Source organism: Lissotriton vulgaris, chromosome 8, assembly GCF_964263255.1.
Source record: "Lissotriton vulgaris chromosome 8, aLisVul1.2, whole genome shotgun sequence".
Taxonomy (NCBI): domain Eukaryota; kingdom Metazoa; phylum Chordata; class Amphibia; order Caudata; family Salamandridae; genus Lissotriton; species Lissotriton vulgaris.
In genome coordinates this window covers 1177976124-1177998498 of record NC_141696.1, presented here as the reverse complement: position 1 = coordinate 1177998498, position 22375 = coordinate 1177976124, and the positions used below count along the sequence as shown (strand labels likewise).

At 45.0% G+C, this 22375-nt stretch overlaps 1 protein-coding gene across 1 annotated transcript in view; it reads right to left on the bottom strand.

Annotated features, from left to right (window-relative positions):
* The window catches only part of LOC147698454 (serine/threonine-protein kinase Nek5-like), a 235630-nt gene that overhangs the window by 34195 nt on the left and 179060 nt on the right, over positions 1-22375 (bottom strand). The window contains exon 10 of the mRNA XM_086936243.1: positions 11412-11546. Coding sequence (XP_086792369.1) covers positions 11412-11546 — 135 coding nt within the window. The remainder of the gene's footprint in view (positions 1-11411; positions 11547-22375) is intronic.

Sequence of the window (22375 nt, the reverse complement as noted above, 5' to 3'; positions counted from 1 at the left end):
ATGTCCATGGTCGGGGTTATGAGTCTTTATGGCTGTGTTACGAAGCCTCATGTCAACACATAGTCTTACTTCTCCAGGTTGTTTAGGTTTGCGAGCAACCACGATAGGTGAGACCCAAGGCGTCATCACCTCTAGTTTCTGTAATTTGGTCTCTACTTTTGCCAAAGATGAAACGTCACCCGGTAGTGGTGCAGGGTGATGGGTGGTACTGAATGATTGCAGGTGGACTACTTGGTCTTTTAGGCAACCAATGCCTTGGAAGATGTGTTTGAACTCTCTGAGGAGAAAGCCCACTACGCTTGCATGTATCCCAAAGGCAAACTAGACTAGCCAGGTGTTCAGCCATCTGGCAACCAATGAGCATGTAAGACCAGCCTCTGGTGATGTATGCCTTTGCCGTTAGGGACTGTCCTTCATGTCTGATCTTAGTGATGAAGACGCCGGCAAGAGGAAGACATGTAGTGGTGCCAAAATCATACACTCTAGTGGTGGTGGGGCAGAGTGCCGGCAGAGAGGGCATCTTCTGGTGGAGAACTAGGGGCAGTAAGTTGATCGACGAGGGCCATGAGTGTCTGTACTTCTATTGTGACCTAGCAGCGGGGGACATGGTGGGTGAGGCTCAGACTCGGTTCAACTGCATGTATGACATGAACAGTCTCATCAGAGGTATCATCATCCACTTCGTTTGCGAACACGGACTCATTCTACACAGTTGGTTGCTTTGTTCTTGGGACCTTTCGGCAGGTGTTTTGAGCAGCAAACCTTGGCATAATGGTTCATCTTTCCATACATGGAGCATTTTGTGCATTTTGCCAGGCATTCTCCTGAGTGTGACTTGGCACCGCCACACTAACTGCACAATGTGTTGGTTTGAGGCATCTTTGGGCGGTCACGTTTACTGCCCGGGAACGTGGCCCTAGCGACCTTCTTTTTTTATATAAAATCTTTTTATTATCAGCTCATAACACATTCAAAATCACAATCAGAACATGGGTGCATTACGCGCATTTTAGCCAGTAGACATCATGAATCTCAACCTTCACCCTCCCCCACACTTGGTCCATCTCAGTTGTATCCGCTGGTAGCGAAACCTTTCAGACATTGCCGTAATCTCTTCCCCATCATCCCAACTCTGTCCATGCCAGTGGCACCTGTATGCCCTTTCCCCACCCCAGATCTTATCCCATTTGTGTGGGCATCCTCTGGCCTAGTATACTACCTTCTCGGCACCCCAGCAGCAGTCCAAATCATCCTCCCATTCAGACCGTTCGGGTGGACGGCTCGCCCCCCACGCCTTAACTATGTTCCGTTTTGCAACTACTGCTGCCACATTGAGCCAAGTCGTTATGTATTTGGGCCCTTTTGCCACACATGTCACACAAAGTAGGCGCCAATGTGGCTCCACTGGGATCTCCGACTCAATGACGTCAGATATGACTTGTCTTACCTCCCTCCCCTCCAGTAGTTGTGTATGTAACTACACTCCCAAATAATAAGAAAGAAGGAGCCTATTTCACCACACCCCCTCGCACAGTATTGGGATACACATTGGCCCAACCAATTATTATTATTATTATTATTGCATTTATTGAGCGCACAGCTACCCGGAGGTTTCCCGGCGCTTGCCTTGGGAACCCGTCCTGGCTTTTCCCTGTGAGATAGCCCCTACAGGGCATCCCCAAGGTGAAAGCCAGGCATCCCGCCGCAGGGGGCCGTTGTGGAGATTAAGCAAGCTTAATGCCCAGAGTTGCAGAGTGAGAACCCATGATTAGAGCAGGCACCGAAGCGAGAATTGTCGAGTCCGTGGACATTTGCGCTCAAGACCCTGCCGCGTCGGGAATTGAACCGTGGTCCCGGGTCTGACCTCAGCTTCCGGGTCTGCCTGCTCTACACCGTGAGCCACACTTCTCCACCAATGCAGAAGTGATCTTGAGGTGTAGGACCTATGACAGATACATAGCTGAATGAGTTGAAATCGGGCCCTTACTGCTACTTCTCGAGTACTCTGCACGCATCCTTCCAATCATCCTCTTCCTAGAGTTCTAGGTCTGTCTCCCACGCCTCCCTCAAGGAGTTTATCGGAGTTGGTGAATTGTACATAATGTTCTTGTAAGTTAGGAAGGTGGGCCCGGTTATTAGCAATCTGCCTTCCACGGGTGAGTATCCTGGCAGTGATTCCACTTCCATAAGATGTTTGCGCAGGACATGGTCCAACTGTAAATGTTTAAACCTTTCTGTGTCTGCCATTTCGTATTCAATTCTCAGATTCTCAAAGGTTATCAGTGCCTGCCCCCTTTAGATATTTCCCAGACTTTTTAAATTCCTTCAAAGTCCTCACCTCCCTTAACTGATCACTATCCCACAGTGGAGTCCCGATCGGCTTCCCTTCCCAACCCAAGTGTTTGGTTGTTTCATGCCAGGCTCACACCACTGTTTGCGTGAGGAATGGGAGCTGTTTTCACTGCATCTATGGAAAAGTGCTGCTGGATAGCCCCTATCTCCCATCGACAAATGATCCACTCGGACAGCCAGATCATTGCGATCAGTGAACACCCAATCAATAATTATGATCAATTGTAAGGCCCAATAGTACTTTCCAATATCTTGGACTGCTAGCCCTCCCTCGTATACGCCCCTCTGAAGTTTACGCAGAGCGATTCTGGAACTACTTCTGTCCCATAAGAGTTTTTGCAATACACTATCAATAGTTTGAAATACTGTCATAGGTATTTTGTATGGGGTGTTCTGTAATACATACAGTAGCTGAGGCAGAGACATCATTTTGAATATGACCGCCATGCCTATCTGGTAGTTTTCTCCAATATGCCACGTCACTCTACCTGCGGGTAAAGGTTATGTGATAGGAAGTCTTCATCTCTCATGGATATCTGAATGCCCAGGTATGTATAATTAATTTGAACAATTAGTGGGGTATTCCCTGCCAATCTCGGGGGATTTCTCCTGTCAAGGGGAAGAGGAGATATTTGTTGCAGTTTATTGAGTATATAGAATAACTGCTGAATAGTTAGAATATATGAAGCACCCTGTGCACCGACCTATCAGGGTTAATTAGATATAGAGGGATATCTTCCGCATAAAGAGATATACGGTTCTCCTAGTCACCCCCTCCATGATTATCAGATAGTATTGGATCGTTGCGGACCCCGGCTGCCAATGGCTCTAGGGCTAGGGCAAATATCATTGTCGAAAGTGGGCAGCCCTGCCTTGTGCCCATTCGAAGAGGAAATTAACAAGATACTACTCAGTTAACTCTTACCCTAGCCTGCGGGTCTTGAAATAGGAGCTTAACCCCTGAACAGAAACTCGGTCTGAAGCTCAATCTGTGCAGGGTTGCGAACATGAACGGCCATTCAATGCTGTCGAATGCCATTTGCGCGTCAAGAGAAAGTAACGATGCCTCCCCAGTCTGTTTCGCTTTCATCATGTGTAGCACTCCATATAATCTTCTTAGATAGGGTTGCGAACATGAACGGCCATTCAATGCTGTAGAATGCCATTTGCGGGTCAAGAGAAAATAACAATGCCTCCCCACTCTGTTTTGCTCTCATCATGTGTAGCACTCCATATAATCTTCTTAGATTGAGCTGCATGCCCCTATGGGGTTTAAATCTCAACTGGTCCAGGTGGATCAGTTTGGAGATCACAGTTCGGAGTCGGGCTGCCAGTGTCTTGGCCTATTCAACAATGATATCGGTCTGTATGAACTGCAGTCGTTGGGGGGTTTACCCTTTTTGAGTATCACATCTATAGTGACCAGATACTGGTCCCGGGGTAGTTTTCCCACTTTCTTAGACTATTGAAACATGTTGAGTAGGTGCGGGCGATTTTACCTACTGTGCTCTTATAGAGCACCAACGGGATTCCATTGGGGCCTGCTGCTTTCCCTAATTGCTGATCAGTGAGAGCGCCCCCTATTTCCTCCACTGAGAAATCTTGGTCTAAGGCAGTTTTGTCCTCTGCCGTTAGGGTAGGGGGATTAATCACCCGCAGTAGGTCAGCACAGTCCGCTGCAGAACACATTGAGAAGGCTGCGTATAGGGATTCATAGTATGTGGTGCATGTCTCCGTTATATCTCTGCCTGTACGGTGCACTTCGCCCTCTTGGGAATGTATCTCAAGAACCCAGCTTCTGTACCTGTCACTTTGCTCTAACCAGGCTTCTGGATTACTATCGCTTGTGCGTGCGCCGTTTGCTCTGCCAGGTATCTTAATTCTTGTCGCTTGAGCCAGAGCCGCCGCATCAGGGAGGAGTCCCGGTCCCTCCCTTCTAAAGTTTCTGACTCCAATCGACCAATCTCTCTCGCTAGCCCCTCCAACTCTCTAGTCTGTTCTTCCTTTTGTATTCCTATTTGTGCCTGGGCATACCCCCTGATCACTGTTTTGTATGACTCCCACATGGTACTAACCGATTCCACTGAACCTTCAGTGTTTTGTGTAGTATGTTTCTGGATCTTTTAGACAAACTGTTTGTTTCTTAAATACCAGGGATCTAGCCTCTGGAGCAATGGGGCATTTCTCACCGGCCCCTGAAACTGTACCTCAACTGGGGAATGGTCTGAGGTACCTCATGCCTTTGCGGTTGTGCCCCGGAATGATCCTGCTTGTACCCTGAACTTAAAGATGTAGCCCAACCGGGAATAGCTGCTGTGTGTAGCTGAGGCATGTGTATACTGAAGGTCTGACGGTTTATGGGCGTGCCATAGGTCTATCAGACCCATCGCCTCTACAAAGCCCTCTAGTTGCTCCCTACCAGTTACCCCCAGGCCCCTGATAACCTATCAATCTCCGGATCCATAACTGCATTCATGTCCCCTCCCAAGACCAGCGTACCCAAGGCAAGTTCAAGCAGATTAGCACCCAGTGTCCGTAGAAGTGTCTTTATGAAGTTTTGGAGGAGCATACACTGAGCAAAGGTTTAACGTTCTTCCTTCTCATGTACCAGTCAGCGCTATGTAGCGTCCCAACCGGTCACACCAGTTCCTACCCGGAATGAATGGAATAGAGGATTTCATTAATATCCCAATTTGTCTAGACCCCGATGTATACCTCGCATATGCTAGGAGTTCATATCCATTCCTAGCCAGAGCTTTACATTGGTTCCCCCTCAGGTGGGCCTCCTGGAGCAAAACATGCTCAGAGCGTGCCTTTGTAGGTATTGTAGTACTAGTGTGCGTTTAACCTTGCTGCCCAGACCATTGACATTCCACGTCAAAATTTTCAGTGCAATATTGGAGCTGTACTTGTGAGATTATGGTCGGCCTGACCAGATCAGGGAGTCGGGCCTCATGTGTCAACCTAAAAGTGGCTGCGTGTGACTTTGGGAAGGAAGCTCCTTCCATCCTCTTACTTCGTGGCTCTAGTATATTGGTTAGGACAATTTTGAGAGCGCCTGAGCAAACAAGTAACACAAACATTGCAAAACAGTCGAACTTGACCATAAATTATTCCCTTGAAAAGTACCCCCCTGCTACCCTGCTAAAACCTAAAACCACTCACAACCCCAACATGCAGAGCGCCTGTACCCCATATTAACCATGCTTTACGATGGGGTAGGCTGGAGCCTCCTGGCAGCCTCTATTGTCGAAATAAGCATAGCCCATCTCTAGCCACATTTACCTTTCCCCTGCACGATGTCTGGTCCACAGAATCCTCCTGCTCCCGCGGAACGCCATGAGCCACCCCTGGGTCCATCTCACCAAACCAGTAGGAGTAAAGTTAATGTTTTGTAGTCTATCCTCATTCCGACCTTGTTCCCAAAAGGGTAGTTAGCTTCCAAACTGGCGAAGGCCGGCCCCTTATATTTTCATGATTCCCCCGCTGACTCCCCCCACAGCCCCGCTCCCTGCTGTCTACCATCTCTCTGTGACTTATGTTTTACCAATCGCCATCCCTCTAGCTCTCTTCACCGCTTCAAAGTTCTGGCGCAGTCTTTGTACCTGTAAGATAAAATCGGGGAAGAAGCAGATCGTAGCATTTTCGTCGTTGAGATCTCCGTGAGTCCGTGCTGCCTAGAATATGGCATTCCTATCTCAATAATTGAGAATCCTGGCAAATATCATTCGGGGCAGGGTTCCTGGTTTTGGGACAGGGGCCCTGCGTGCCCGTTCATTAGAGAAGAAGTTCGACAGGCGCTTAGGGCGAAGATGGTTTATTTATTTTAACGTTTTATAGAGCGCAAACCAGACCCGTGAGGGTATCAGAGCGCTTTACAGTATTGACGGGTGGTATACAAAATACTTAGGAGTGGAAGATATCAGAGCGCAAACCAGACCCGTGAGGGTATCAGAGCGCTTTACAGTATTGACGGGTGGTATACAAAAGACTTAGGAGTGGAGGATATAATTGGGATACAAAGGGGTAGATACAATATACCAGAAAAACAAAGAGTCTCAAATCCTGGATACATTTAAGAAAAAAACAGGTAGATTCATTATACAAGAAATCTAAACTCCCAGGTGGGATGCCCAGAAGGGCCGGGAAGGTGTAATCCGGAAAAGCCATGGATAAAGCCGTAATCGTGGGTGGAACAAGGTCGAGGAGGTGATTGTAATGTGACCATTAGGTGAGGAAATTGCCCATTAGGAAAATGTTGGTCTCCTTTTTAATTCGTGCAAAAGACGAAAGTCTTTTGATGGTGGGCGGGAGAGAGTTCCATATTCTTGGAGCGGGCCCAGAGAAGGCCCGATTATAGTTTTTTTTCTTCCAGAAGCAAGCTGGTTGGAGCAAAATGTCTCTGGCAGACCGGGAGTTTCTGGCTCCTTTGTATATCACAAGTTTCTGGGCGAGAAATGCAGGGGAATTGGAGTATAGAGCCATGTGAGTAATGCAGGCCAGCTTAAGTTGGATTTTGGCCTCGAGAGGAAGCCAGTTCATAGCTTTGAGGTGGGGAGAGATGTGGTCGAATTTCTTTGAACCGGTTAGGAGTCTGGCGGCGGCGTTGAGGCAGGCTTTCAGTGGGGCCAGAGAGCTCCTGGGTAGACCTGCGAGAGTAGAGCATCCATATTCTAGTCTGGAGATGACTAGTGCCTGGATTGCCATTTTTAGGTCGGGAGTGTCGAGGAAGGGTTTCAGGTTTCTTAGGTAACGCAGGTGAAATCTTGCAGTTTTTGCCATCAAATTGATATGGCCACGCATGTTCAAGCTACCGTCTAGGGTTATTGCCAGGGATTTAGCAGAGTCTACAATGGTAGGAGGGCAGTTTAGCGCTGTGATAGCATTGATCCATTCCTGAGGTCTTCCAAAAATAAATCAACACTAGGACACTCTGCTCCCTCTGGGACGCCCACCACGCGTATATAGTTCTGGCGTGTCCGCCGTTCCTGGTCCTCTAGCTTTGTCACCATGGCTCCTTGTTGTTGCTTGAGGTGCTGGACTTGTTTGTCTAATTTTTGGGTGGTATGTTGTAACTGTGTTATGTTCTCTTCAGCGTTGGTTACTTTTTCTGATATTTTGTAGAAATCTGCCCTTAAAAGATTGACCTCTATAGTGACAGTGTCTATTTACGGATCAATAGTACCTTTTTGGTCTGTGATGGCAGCCATAATAGCTGACAGCAAAGGCTCTGTCGCTCCTGCCTCCTCTGGCTGACGGTCCGGGACCTCTATGGAGTGTTTTGTGACTGCATATTTGTCCATCTTATTTGCTTGCTCCGTGTGAAGGGCCTTCGGTTTTACCATCTCTTTTCTGAGTCAGGGACCGGTGGCGGGCCGGAAATTATGGTGCAGTGCACCTAGTTTTTCCCTTCTGTTGCTCTTATCCAAGACTCCTGGCCTCTCTCGAGTGGTATGTAGACTATGTTCTGGGGCTCCTCTGCCTCTCCTTACACGTAGGCCCACTTCTCTGACTAGGCCCCCAACAGGCCCTTCCTCATTTCTGGCACTACTAAGGCCTTTCTTCTACACCGACCAGTAGTCTCACAGTCCTCTTTAGGGAGGAAGGCCCAGAGCTCCAGGGACGCATTGCAGCCAGGAGTCAGGCCCCCCGCACCAACACTGTGTAGGCCCAGTCTCTCCCTGGTCTCTTTTTGCCTCTGATTCACTCCCTCAAATACTGCTGGCCCATGAGCTCGGATCAGTCAGTCGTACCCTTCTAATCTCAGGGCAGGTTGGGCCCGCCGAGTGCACAGTCTCGACCTCACCCCCTATTTCCGCCAAGGTCTGGGGCCGCTTCCCGACCTCTTCTGTCCCACAAGTAGCCTGGGTTTTGCAGCTGTTGTTACATAACTGCCTGCCGTCTCTCTGCACAACAGCTCCGGCTAATCTGGTCGCGGGCTTGTTAACGCAGCCTCACCTTTTCCCCAGGCCGCAAATCTTCCGGGCAACAGCTGCCGACTGCAGTGCAACTTCTCCTCTGATACTTCCATGGGTAGTGGGGCCCCTCAGACCCCGTTAAGGCGGAGATGAGACCCGGCAGCTGAGCTGCCCGTCTTAACTCTCCGTGCCACTTCCTGGCTTGTGGGCGCGGCTCTGCCAACCCTGCTGCCCCGCTCCTCTCATGGCCTCACATGCTTCAGTCCGATCCCTCTCCGCTGACACCTTTGGGTTCCACAACGCTCTAAGCAGGAGGCCAGTCTCTCAGTTGATTGTTGGGGCTGCGGTACTCTCCGCGGTGCTACGGGCACCCGTGCAGGTCTGGATATTTGGTTGGGTAGTAGGCTATAGCCGCTGTTGAACCAGGAGCTCCTCTAGTGTGCAGCTTCAAGCCATGCCCCCCAGCGACCTTCCTAATTGGTTCAGTCTTAATGGCGCGCTGAAGTGTTGCCTCCATGTGGGCCACCCGTGACTTTGACAGCTCTTGGAACCAGACAAAGTGAGGGAGCAACCCAAAATGATCATGTTGCTCATCTGGCAGGGTGCAAGTGCTTGCAAGCTCCTGGAGGCTGGCCTAGAACTCTTCAACTGGTTCTTCTGGCGTTTGGGGGGCTTGGCGAAGGAGGAAATGCTTGTCCGGGTTGGCTAGAGGCTTGAAGTGGGCTGTCAAGGCGGCTTTGAGCATGGCAAAGGTATAGGGTAGGCCAGCTTTGCCTACCGTTTGTGTATTCTACTACCACCTAAGGAGCATAGGTCGGTGTCCATCCACTTCCAGCCCCACTGCTGCAAAGTATGTTTCAAGGTGATCAATACAGGTTGCCCTCTTTGTGGCTTGAGATGAGCCCCCAGAGACAATGAAGGTTCGATGGTCATTTGATGCCATAGGTGTGGCATCTCAGCGTGCATGGGCCAAAATCTGGTGGGAAATGTGTCCCTCAAGGGGACCATAAGGTTACTATATGAGCGACTTGCCCATGAGCCGCTGGTGGGCGTAGCTGCAGAAGGCAAAGAGGCAAGTACTGTGTTGACCCCAATGTCGGCCATGAAGAGTTATGAGAAGTGGTCCAGATGATCACTGGGAGGATGAGGGCCCAACACCAAGAACAGTGCTTTGCCTAGAGGTAGGTCTCAGCTCTAGAGTTGTCTGCCCCTTTGGTAGGCATGGAGGAGGAAGACCTGTGTGATCCACAGGCGGGGAGCATGGCATGCAGCCCCTGGGTGGTGGTGCCAAAAATTTGACTCAGCGAGCACAAGTTGTAGGATGCATGGGTGGAGGGCCACACAGTGAAGGAGGTCACCGTTGTGTCAGCCGTCAGGAGGCATGGGAAGGACAGTGCTGTGCATTGCGGTCGTCAGAGGACTTGCGCCGGTTGGATCAGGCGAGCAGCTGAGGGGCGGCGTGATCCGGCAATGCGCGCCTGTGAGGTGAGGGTGGGAAAGACCATCCTCGTCGCTAGTTGCTGTGTCCCTGGGGGCGGCCGTGTGATTAAGTCTCACCGGGGGCGGTGTGGGGTACCCGTGCAATAAATATCCAGCACACTGGTGGTCGTCTGCAGGGAGCTGCATAGGCGCAGCCTGCTCGTTTATTTTTTATCTTGGGTCCCGTGACCGGAGCCTGCTGTGGCAAGGTGGCCCTGCTAGGGGCCCCCAAAGTCGCTTTCCGACAAGCTTTTAATGTAGGAAAGCCCAGCATGAAAAGCCTGCTGAAAACTAGCATCATAATCCCCACAACGTAAACGCGGATTTGAAACCAACAATGTAATTTGAAAAGCATCCTACTGCAGCGTAATCGGGCCGTAAGTATTGATAGTCAGGAAATTTGAATTTTAGCAACATTGCAGTACTTTGAGGGTACTTAACAGTATTTTGAGTGGGGTTGTTCAGATTACCAGAGAATTCAATACCTCTCACTATTGTTCTGAAATTCACTTTAGGGTTCCTGTAAAAAGAATTGAAATCCCTATCAGACTTAATCAGAAATGTTGATAGACTCACACTGAATGGTTATCAAAGGCATTTTATTTCTAAGACTCGTGTACACCAATTAAGGTTTTGAGGAGCTTCCAGGAAGTAATGTTGTCACTTTCTTTATAAAGAACCAACTAAATGGAAGAAAATGTTGACAAACACTGAGATGACCAAGGGGCTTAGATAAAAATGAAAGAATGTTGAGCAGAGGAAGGAACGCCGAGAGGTTCCAAAGGTCATTTACTTTGCTACCAAAGCAAATAGGAGGGAAGCAGCTTGTCAAATACAGTTGGACAAAAAAGAGGATAGCCACTAAGTACTGCTAGGAAATAACCTTTTGGACCAAAGAGGTAAACTAAGAAGTTATTATTTGTTTTGGTACATACTGATAGTGATGTGTGTTCCATTTTCTGTCTACTCTTCATTTTGACTTTCTTTTCTTGTTCCTACTTTACTTGCTTCTGCTTATACAAGGCAAGTTTGTACAAGTTCGTTTACCAAATGGCAAAATAAAAGCCTTGCCGTTTACCCCATCACAATATTTTTTGTGAAGATCAGAAGTTGCTATTGTTTTTTTCAGTTCCGTCTATATGGATGCACCAGAACCAGGTATCCTCTGAACCAATTTTTAGTTCTGGTCGATTGAGATGCAATGAGTCAACCTCTCTTTGAAAGGAGCTTCCCAAGGCCCTCTAAACCTTCTCGGGGGATTCATTGGAATCCCCTGTTCAGGATAGTAGTTGGAATAATCCCTTTTTGCATCTTCAGGTGCCAAATGTACCTCCAGAGATACTTGCAAGTGGGTGTGCCTAGAATGTGCACCTCCAAAATGGGAGGTTGAAGGATCGACCATGATTAGTGTAACCCTTACTATGTAGTCTATTAATGTTAATAACTCATAACCCACAGCCAGTTCCCAATTCCTCTAATAAATGTATGAAATATGACATCACACTAGCCCCGCTGTCTTTTTTTTTGCAATGTGGTTACAACATTATTTCACAAAGAATGGACTGATTGAATGTGTAAACATTCCACAGATATTCGAAGAACTGCAAACTTAGAGATGCTAGGATCTTAAAAGCCACTGGTGGCGACATTGACTATACTTACTGATGTCCCCTTCCACCAGAGTTGGAGAGTTTGACATGATTTCAACACCATCTAAAAAGTGAAGGAGGGTTTGAGATGGCCTTTCTTTCCAGTGTTTTCTGTTTTCTGCTGCATCATTGCTGTCGTTGCCATTTTCTACAAGACATCAAATGGATAGCAAAATGTTACAACATAGCTTTACATTTTTTTAATTGCTAAAAACCTCTCCTTCTAGCCATTGCCGAGGTGTCTACTATACAGATTGATTTGTAAAAAGGATAGTATTGCATAATGACTTTGGTTTTTCAATCTACTAAATAAGAGAATACAATTTTTGTTGTTATGAATCAAGGTCATGGTAAGTTAGTTGGCCTTTCCAAATTATAAAATGGTGCAATATCGTTGTGAAATGTCAGTAGAGAGTGTATAATTTTCAAAATAGATTTATTTATTTTCTACTAAGTGTTCATTTGACAAATACCTAAAAATGCAACACTCAATAATGTTAATAAACAATATGAAGTAATTATAAAATGTGTCAGTCACTACCAATCACAGATGGCTAATGATTTCCCTCAATGAAATACCCCAAGTGTGAATAAGTGACATATTTGTATACCTTTCACCAAAACAAGCCAACTAACGGTATGCCCTTTTTATATATATGTTATATTCAATACCTCTGGGGCACTTACATCTAGACATGGTCTGTGATTGTAACTGGTTAAGTTACAAGTGGTTTGTCATGACCACTGTTGTTTGTTTGTGTCTTTCTGTTGTTAAGATGCTGTTTTTAATTTCTTTCCCAAACAACTGTTGACTGAGGAGCTAATGTTAATATAAACTGTCTCTAGTTTGAGGCATTGGTACCAAAATTATTTGCAAAAACATGACTAATATCCATTCTCTAAAGGGTGAATTCCTTAATCAAAAATGTTGTAAGTGCCCCACAAAGAGAAAAAAGGTAGCCGATTACTTAAATATAATACAAGGAGATAATATTGTTTTTATAATAGAAACTCATGCTGCTGATAAAGAGCTCTTAAATATGTGCAAAGGCTGGTGTTTGACATTTGCTTAATTTATGCAGAGTAAAATGAATGATGCTGCTATTCATTTTTATACATAACTGATGCCAATTGCACTTGAAAGACAGATCAAGAAGGCAAATAGGTATGGCTGTCCACTAAACATGGGAATCTGTGACTATTCGTATTAAATATATAAGGACCAATTGTGAAACAGCAGACATTCTAACGTTTTAGATTAAGTTTGCCAATGAAATTGTAGGATTTAGCAATAAACTCCTTATACTGGAGAGTACTTTAACATAGTTATTGACTCATATCATCTTGGTCGTCTTTCCAAGATTCCCCTTATGTCATGAGTTTAAGGGCAAGTCATCACAAGAATGGCAAGGAGTCTGCTACTAAGACTCTTTGCAATCATTTTAAAATCAATAAACTCTGACAGGAAAGAAGTTTCTGAGGACAGGTTGCTGGAAAGTTAGAAGCTGGACCGCTTTCCATTACAGGAGTGAGACTTCAGGGTTAACAGGCACTTCTGTGTTAACTGGGATAGTGCTGAAAAGCATGCCTGTGCTCTAGGACCCATTTGCTTGGCAACACATTACAGTTGCATTCAATAGTTTGTTCACCTGTAGTAGTGTTCCACACATTGGTTGTGCTGTTCCGTCTTAGTTCCCTTGTGTCCAAGTACTATTATCCTCATTTGTTGCAGCATGTTTTTCTTTGCTTGGCCACAGTTGACCAGCTACTGTTATATAGTATCCAATGCCTGGGCATCATGGGAACCAGTTTTCAGGTTGATGTCTGCTCTCACTACTGCAACATCAGCTTATGATTTGGGTACACATGTCTGCTGGGAGTATCACACACTTCTGTTACTATGTTTTGTCTTACAGTCTTTTGCTTGCACTAACACCAATCCTCTCCAGATAGCTACCAGAGTGAGTTCTATGTCAACCAAGTGGTAACCTATGTGTGGAGAAGAGGCTTACCATACTAAAGTGCTGACCTGGACTCCAGGCCAGTAATAACGTTTTTAATCTGTGACCAGTAAGACATCTGTTGTCTTTCTCTCTCACCCTTCCCTGTTTTACCCTTCTTCCTCGTGTTAGGTTTCTGTTGACGGACTTGATTGACATTTGACCAGGCCAATGGATGAAAGGGCTACCTAAAAGCCCTTATTAGTATCCATATTTATGATGACCTTTATTTGGAAAACTTAAACCTGGCAAGAACTAAAAATTACACCAATTTCAAGTCATGATTTGAAATAGGCTATTTTTACAGCTAGATTGAGGGGTGTTACTTATTTTATTTATTTATTTATTGCATTTGTATGGCGCAACAGCTACCCTGAGGGTTTCCCGGCGCCCTGGATCTGTATTACTGGTAAGGAAGCAGGGGACAATTATTCATTAAACAGCCATGATTTCACTCCCTTGCGAAAGCGTAGATAGCATGGTTCTAGCCGTAGTTGGAGGGGGAGTGAGTTCCATAGTGCCGGTGCTAAAAAGGAAAAAGAGCGACCTCCTAGTCGAGCCCTTTTTACCCTGGGCACAATTAATTTTGCTTGATTCATTGAGCGTAAGTTACGCGCAGGTAGGTATTTCTGGACCATTTTGCATAGGTACTCCGGGGCTGCTCCAGAGCTGATCCTGTACATGTAGCACAGTGCTTTGAACTTTACTCTGCTGGTCACTCTCAGCCAGTGTAGATTTCTAAGATGTTCTGTCATCCTCGTGCGTCCTGGGAGATTAAGGAGCATTCTGGCCGCGGAATTCTGGACTACTTGCAGTTGGTTCAGAGTGCTATTCGTAACTCCTAAGAATAGGACGTTCCCGTAGTCTAATCTAGACGTAATTAATGCCTGTATGACAGTCCTCTGAGCATCATCTGGCAGTTCCCACAATATTTTTCTCAGCCATTTGAGGATGAGAAAACATGTGGAGGCAGTTTTAGCTGTGTGTGTTCGCATGGACAGCTTATCATCGATTATCATCCCTAGATTGCGTGCGGATTGAACCGCGGTCGGGGTGGCGCCCATTTCCGCAGGCCAGTGAGTTGGGCCCCAGAAATTCTTTTGATTGCCAAAAATTAATAGCTCTGTTTTGTCCCCATTCAGCTTTATTTTTTAGAGGGGAGCCAATTGGCCATTCTGAGTAGTCCAGATCGAAGGGGAGAGATGTCCGATTTTTCTGTAGATGTAAGAGAGAACACAAGTTGTGTGTCGTCCGCGTATGAATAAATGGTGAGGTCCATCTCTTCTGCAATTTTAGCTAGGGGAGTGACATACACATTAAAAAGGAGGGGGCTCAATATAGAGCCCTGGGGCACTCCATAGGGGGACGTATGTACTTCAGACCGATTGCTTTTGGAGAAGACCTGATAAGTACGATGCAGGAGAAATTGCTCCAACCATTTCAGTGCTTTCCCTCTAATTCCAATGTCTTCCAGGCACTTGATGAGGGTGGTGTGGCACATGGTGTTGAATGCGGCACTCAAATCTAAAAGGATGAGTGCCGCCGTGCCTCCCGTATCAAGTTCTTGTCGTATAACCTCAGTGACCCCAAGTAGGGTGGACTCCGTGGAGTGACCTTTTCTGAAGCCTGATTGTGAGTAGTGCAGCAGATTATTGTCATTGACAAAGTCTGATAGCTGCTTATTAACATGTTTTTCTAGGATTTTAGACATGATCGGTAATAGAGATACCGGGTGAAAATTGGAGAACACTTCGGGGTCACTGTTGGCCTTTTTTAGCAGGGGGATTACCATGGCGTGTTTCCAGTCATTAGGTAGTACAGCTTCCTTTAGGGAGGCATTTAATAATGCTCTAAGTACCTCCAGGATAGGAATGTCCAATTGTTTAAGGACATGCGCAGGTAGAGGATCTAGGGGTGAACCTGATTTTATGCTACTCAAAGCAGTCCTAAAGGCAAAAGCGTCTATTGGTTGCCATGTTCTAATTTCTTGTTTCATAGGGGGCTCTCATTGATCCTCTTTAAGAGATGTAGGGGAGCTGATATCAATATCATCATTGTTAGATGTCAAATTGGCGTATATCGTAGCTATTTTTTCGTGGAAGAAATTAGCAATGTTATTGCATTGGGTAGGTGATAAGACAGGAGGTTCAGGTAGGGCTGCTGCTCCAGCTAGATTCTTAAGGACCTTAAAGAGAGTCCCTGAGTGATTCTGCGCTTCTAAGATCGTGTTTTTGGTGAAGTTTCCCCTGGTGATTTTACATGATAGGTGGTATGTATTAAGTGCTAGCTTATACTTTTCTTTATTGGCAGGATTGTAATCTTTTCTCCATTGTCTTTCTAGTTTCTTGCATAGGCTTTTTTCCTCTTTTAGCTTATGCTATGTCTTTAATGCTATATTGCAACACATTATTAATGCAAGGGTTGAACAGTTGTAAAGAAGATGTAAAAGGTTTGAAAGATTCTGTTTTTCTTTCAGCTATACACAGATTTTAGAAGTTGATTACATCATGTCTAATGGTACAGCAAATACTTTTGTGACATCTTATAAATGATGGTAGGTCTTAGCTTATTATTTGAGGTTAAAACAAGATAGGAAGTAAAGCTGTGTCATAAGGAAACACAGCTGAGGGATGGTTACCAACAGTAAAAGAATTGCTCACATTTTAAAAATAATCCTATTCTTAATATGAGAAACATAATGATATACATGCCTTTGTTCAAACTTCCTAAAAGTTCAGTCAATAATTTCATCAAACAAATAAATAAGATCAGCAATACAAGTCAATATTATTTTCCAGTCACATTAGCTTGTTAGGATTCCAGGTGATGTTTGTATATGCTTTGTAATTTGTAGATTCCTCACTTTGAAAATATTTAATGTATTTAATGTATGATTGTTTCTGATGGAGATGAGTCTTGCACCTTCAAAGAAATTTTAATTATTGCTATTCAAAGCCAGGGAAATTAGAGGGTAATTCAAGGTTTGTTTTAATTAATTAGTCTACTTTGTAAGCGTGCAGCCCATCATTTCTGCACTCAGATCAGTCATGATTGCTAGCAAAACATATTTTGCCTAAACATATTGTTGCTAAATCAAGATATGTTTTTAACCTTTCTCATTTCAAGTCAACTTCTTTTAATTCATGTTTGGATAGAGAGATAGCATTCCCATTTAGCTTTGGTTATTAATAGAAGGTGAAGTACTATACACTCTGCTGGTTTCTGATTATATATTTGGTGGGAATTGGTTAATTTTACAAGGCAATATTTTGTGGATTCTTCTTTAATGAACTGTGATCTATTATGAATAAGATATTATTGTTCTCTCCTATTTATGTGCATGTAAACAATTTAATGCAAATGTTCTGACTGTGGTAGATCATTTCAGTTATTTGTACTCTACCTCTTGTTTCTAGAACAAGGGATTGTATGTAATTTAAGATATGTATACTATAGCTCATTTGCAGAATTAAAGCGCTTATTTAGGCATGAGTTTGTTTTGTAAATAAACATCTTCGGCTGAGTAAGCACCTTCCTTCCGGAGTGCTATAATTCTGTGTGTGGACTGAGATTTTGGCCGGTCTGCTCCTTCCGTCTATTACGCTATATGTATATATATGTTTTCTTCAGTGTGTGTGTATATATATATATATATATATATATATATATATATATATATATATATATATATATATATATATATGGAAAACAAAGGAGGCGGCACAATCAGGATGTCTTGGTTAAGCCTTTATTTCAAGACTATTCACCCCACCAACGCGTTTCAGCCTTACACGGCCTTGCTCACGGTTGGTTAGTCCCTCTACAGTGTTTCTATTTATACTGACCCATAGACAGCCATTTATGAGGCATTATGGGATATGTAGTTTTTGTTACATTTTAGTGAAAAATTAAAAGAAAAGAAAGACTTGGCATGCTTATAATTTCAACATGTTATAAGTAACTTAATTAATGTCAAGTGATACAGGGTCTAGTACCCTAGTCTTTTCATGATGTTCACGGTTTTGTATTTAGAGAGTATAGGGTGTAGTACTTACTTATAACATGTTGAAATTATAAGTAAGTACTACAATACAGTAAGTATTATGCGCGGGCGGCCGCGCATGCGCATTTTCTCGTGAAAATGCGCATGCGCGGCCGCCCGCGCATGTGCATTACTAAAGAAGATGGAAGACGGAAGATAGCGAGCCCCGGGGACGCAGCGGGCAGCGGTGGGCAAGGTAAGTGCTTTTTAAATTATTTGATTCCTTTATTTGAAAGTATTTAGGGAGGGCGGGAGGGAGGCGGGTGGCGGCCAGCTACGCTCCGTCTGCGGAGCGTGCGTAGTGCCGCCTGGCTACGCCAGCTCCGCAAAATGAGGAGTAGGCGGCACTACGCACACTCCGTGCACGGAGCGTAGCTGGCCGCCCACCGTTAATATATATATATATATATATATATATATATATATATATTCACTGAAAAAACCATAGGTTATAGACCATATATAGTTAGGGATTAGCATTTACAAAACCTTAATTTACTCGCACAAAACCATTGAAATTCGCATATATAGTTAGTTGCAATAACTATATATCGCGCACCCGCAATCCACTGCTGATGATGTCACATATTACATCATTCATGACATGGTCAGTGACATCACTGATGACATCACTGATGACATCTCAAATGACATCACTGATGGCATCACTGATGACAACATCCAGTGACTGTATGTTTCTGTAAAGGCAAAATATGTCTTACATATTGAAGAATGAGTGGATGTATAAGTGTCTGGATGAAGGATTTAGTAGGTGCATGACTGACTGTATGAGTGAGTGATTAAATGTGTCTCACTGAGTGCATGGATTAGTGACTAAACTGTCTTAATTTGTGCATCATTATGTCTGTTGTTCTGTAAACTGCTGCTTGTGTTGATCAGTAGCTATATCAGTAACTATTTGGGTTATTGATTGGTTGCCCAAGTATTTGTATGGGAGACTGAGTGTGTGTGTGGGTGGCTGGGAGGTGTGTAATTCTGTGCATAGATGTGTGAGCAGTTGATTCACTAGATGTATGGGTTCAAAAGTGCATGTGGAAACAGCTGTATGGGCGGTTGACTGTGTGCATGAGTGTATTGGTGAGTGAATGGATTTCTCAGTGCTACATGTCAAAGTAAGTACATATGTAAAACACAGTACATGTGAGAGTTGACATATATAAATAACTGTGCATAAGAGCCAGTGAATGTGTGAGTGGCTGTATGGATCATTGTGAACATGTATCAGGGATTGTATAAGAGAGTAAATATGTGTTAGTATATGTTTGAATAAGTAAGGTGTGTATAACTGTATAGTTGAGGAAATGGAGGTGTGATGGATTCTTTGCATGACTGACTAGGTGTGTGAGTAACTCCATGGATAAGTGACAGTCTGTGAGTGTCTGTTTACACTGATTGTATCTAAGGTTATATTAGAGTCTGAAGAGGTTCATTTTATTATCACATAAATGATATCATCAGTGATGTGATCAGTAATGTCAAATGAGATGTCATCAGTGATGTCATTTGAGTTGTCATCAGTGATGTCATCAGTGATGTCATTTGAGATGGCATCAGTGATGTCATCAGTGATGTCACTGACCATGTCATGAATGATGTAATATGTGACATCATCAGCAGTGGATTGCGGGTGCGCGATATATAGTTATTGCAACTAACTATATATGCGAATTTCAATGGTTTTGTGCGAGTAAATTAAGGTTTTGTAAATGCTAATCCCTAACTATATATGGTCTATAACCTATGTTTTTTTTCAGTGAATTTCAATGGTTTTTTAATAGCAAATATCAAAAGCTGTGAAATGTCAAGTACGTGATAGGTAAAAACATTTTCGTGTTTATGCACGCTGATGTGCTTTGAACGCTGCCCCCCCCCCTCTTTTCTTTTAGGAGTATTCTCTCTTTGCAGATAGTGAAGGGTAGGTAATGCAGGCCTTTGCCCCCGTTGTAATCCGTCGTGCCTGCTTCTCAATCCATTTGATTGATTGTTATCCAAGCATTTACTGTTTTAGAATTGGTTCTCTTTGGTTCATTCTCTATTTACAAACAAGCACAGAGTCGCAATACTCTGTTTAGTCTTTGCAGATAGTGAAAAATCGTTTAAAAAAACAAAAGGAATCGAGCAAAATCAGTAGGCCACTAATGGGATCTCTTTTTTACCTCGCTAAAATAGAAACATTAGGAACAACCCCTCATGAGAAATACGAAACTAGTGAGATGAACTGAGCTCGACACCATGATGGCTGCAAGACAGCTCGGCTCCGCCACCCACCCCGCCCAAAATAACGACAAACCCTATGCAAATATTATAAATATATACAACACACCAGCAAAATAACAGGGTAAAACGTTTTATTAAATAACTATTTACATGGCAGCTTGTTGCAACATCCATCACTGTTCCTGTCGAGGTAGCATAGCTGGCGGCCTAGGGGTGGAGGACCATTGTGCAAATTGCCCGGGGACGACACCATGCGCCAAAACTCGTCCCCAGTACATCCAGAGCTGATGTCCGACAAGTTGTGTGTGAGGATGCCTTGCTGATGCCGCCACCCCCACCACCACCTTTTTGTTGCCCGATCCGGCTAGCTCAATCGATCGAGCATGGGACTCATGCACTCTGATCTCCTTGGCCTCAGTCAAGCATCAATAGTAAGATTTTCATACGTGAGTGTACGTTCATGGTTTTGGTCCCTGAGTTGCTTCGATGTCACTGCCCTGCACAAATGGCATAAGTCCTGGATGTTGGGTGCCATAGTTCAGAGTTCTGAGCAGCGCTTGTAACACTGTCTGAAGCTTATTTGCACCTGCTGCAGCTTCACTATTCTCAAAGTAAGTGGGGGCTGTTTGTGGACCTGACTGCATTGGAAAACAATGTGATGCGGTGCCTCCCTGAACCGCTTGACGGAGGCCCCCGAGGGGCGGTGTGATGGCGCGGACTCGGAGAGGGCGCTTGGCTCCGACCCCCTCCCCAAGTCTTGTTGCCCTGGTGTGGCCTGAGATCGCCCCCGACATAGGCGGCCGGCTCCCGGGGTCAAGCGGAACTTTTTGCCTTTTGGTGACTCTTCCATTCTGAACATTGTACCACAATTCGTTTGACCTAAAGACACGTCCTGCGGTGCCCTAGTCCAACCATCACATATTTCTGCGCCAGAAGACGGCGTGGGATGCACTAGAAGGGAGAGGCGGCGCGAACGAGCCTCCCCCACCTCCCCAGGTGGAGGTTTCTCAGGTACACCCCAGCGCTTCACGCAACCAGCTGAGTTGCGCCCGCTCTTGCGGCTACAGCATCTCGCCCGCCATCCACTTGAATTGCGCCCACTCTTGCGGTGCAGCGATAGGCGGCTGCAACAGGACTCTCAAAATGGCGGCCGGCTCTTCGGATTTGGGCCTGGTCCACTAAAATGGCCCTGGGACACCTTGGAACTCGGACGCTTGTCTGCTAGGGCATGGACCCCATTCCCGAAAGCGTCCCCTCAGCCTTGAAGATTCTACAAAAGTCACTGGGGCCCCCGACTCCCGCAGACTTCCGGTGGCGAGCGACTGCCATGATTGCTCGCGGAATGGCCACGACGTAGCCACGGGGTGCTCTCATGCTGACGCCAGCTTCAATCTGAAACATCCAGAAACACTGTACACTACCAATTCGATCAGTTCCGGTGGAGCCCCAACGTGACCCGGTAGAGAAGAACTTGCCCTCCCCTCTTTGACTGAAGGTTCTTGTTGCCTGTCCCTTCTGTTGTCATTTAACAGAACTTTTTTGACTGCTGAAAGGGGTTGTGTTCCGACCGCTGGTTGGTGGAGACATTTTGACTATATTCTGGACCTGCGTTGTCGCGTAATGCGTCATATGACGCGCCGCGTTGGCGCACCCGGAAGTGCTCCGGTGCGCGAGGCGCGAAGCGCAGCTTCCCGGAAGCGATCCGGGGCGCGGCGCGGAGCGCGTAACATAAGCATAACAGGTCATGTGACTTGTTAATAAAACTTTTCATTGGTTCATTTTACTTTTGTTATTCAAACGATGAAAGGCTTGGTCAAATGACCTAAAAATAACACTTTTCATTGCTTTCGATAATTTTTTTTTCCCAAATGATAAAAGCCCCACCTTTTTTTTTCTCACTCTGACTTGTAAAGCAAAGGACCCAGATGCATTTACAGTTTACCACTAACAATGTTCCAGGCTAATGTATTTTCCCGGGAAATTTACAACTGTCCTGCAAGTAAAATATTCCTATTTCGAGAAAAAGGGCGTTTCTTTGTCCCATGAGGGAGCCGTTGAGCAAAAGAAGCTCGGCCTGCTGTCTTACTTGCTGATAGGCATGAATATCAGATTCTTATCGATCACTTTATGTTGCAGGAGTAGAAAACACAACAGCCCTTGACCATTTATCTTTACTGCGTTCCTGCGTATTATACCTTTTAACCGTCATGTAATCGGACTGCTTTATTTCACTTGCCTTTTACTAATTCGAAAACAGTGGCTATTATTCAAAACTTTACCAATGTAAGTACTACTACCATGTTTAGTTTTAAAAACCTTTATTGTGAAAATGTCAGTATACAAATACGGGCCTATAACCACGTGGGCCGGCCACGGAGCAAACTGGAATCGTATATGATGAGAGGACATTTACACTGTAAAAGAACGTAACGGGCGGGCCATTAGGTTGCAAGAACTAAAGTGTCTAACAATTGCGGAATCGGTGGACGTACATTTTATAATTAAAGTACGACAGGGCCAGTTACAATAAAATTATCTAGATATACATTTGCGGGCAAGTACCATGGGTGACGTTAATTCGAACTTTCAATAGTACAGTAATCAATAACACATCAGAACTTAATATCAATAGGGATGTCCAAATGTTCAATCAGTACTCGTCCCCGCCCGCCATGTGCTTCAAAACTGCATACGTAT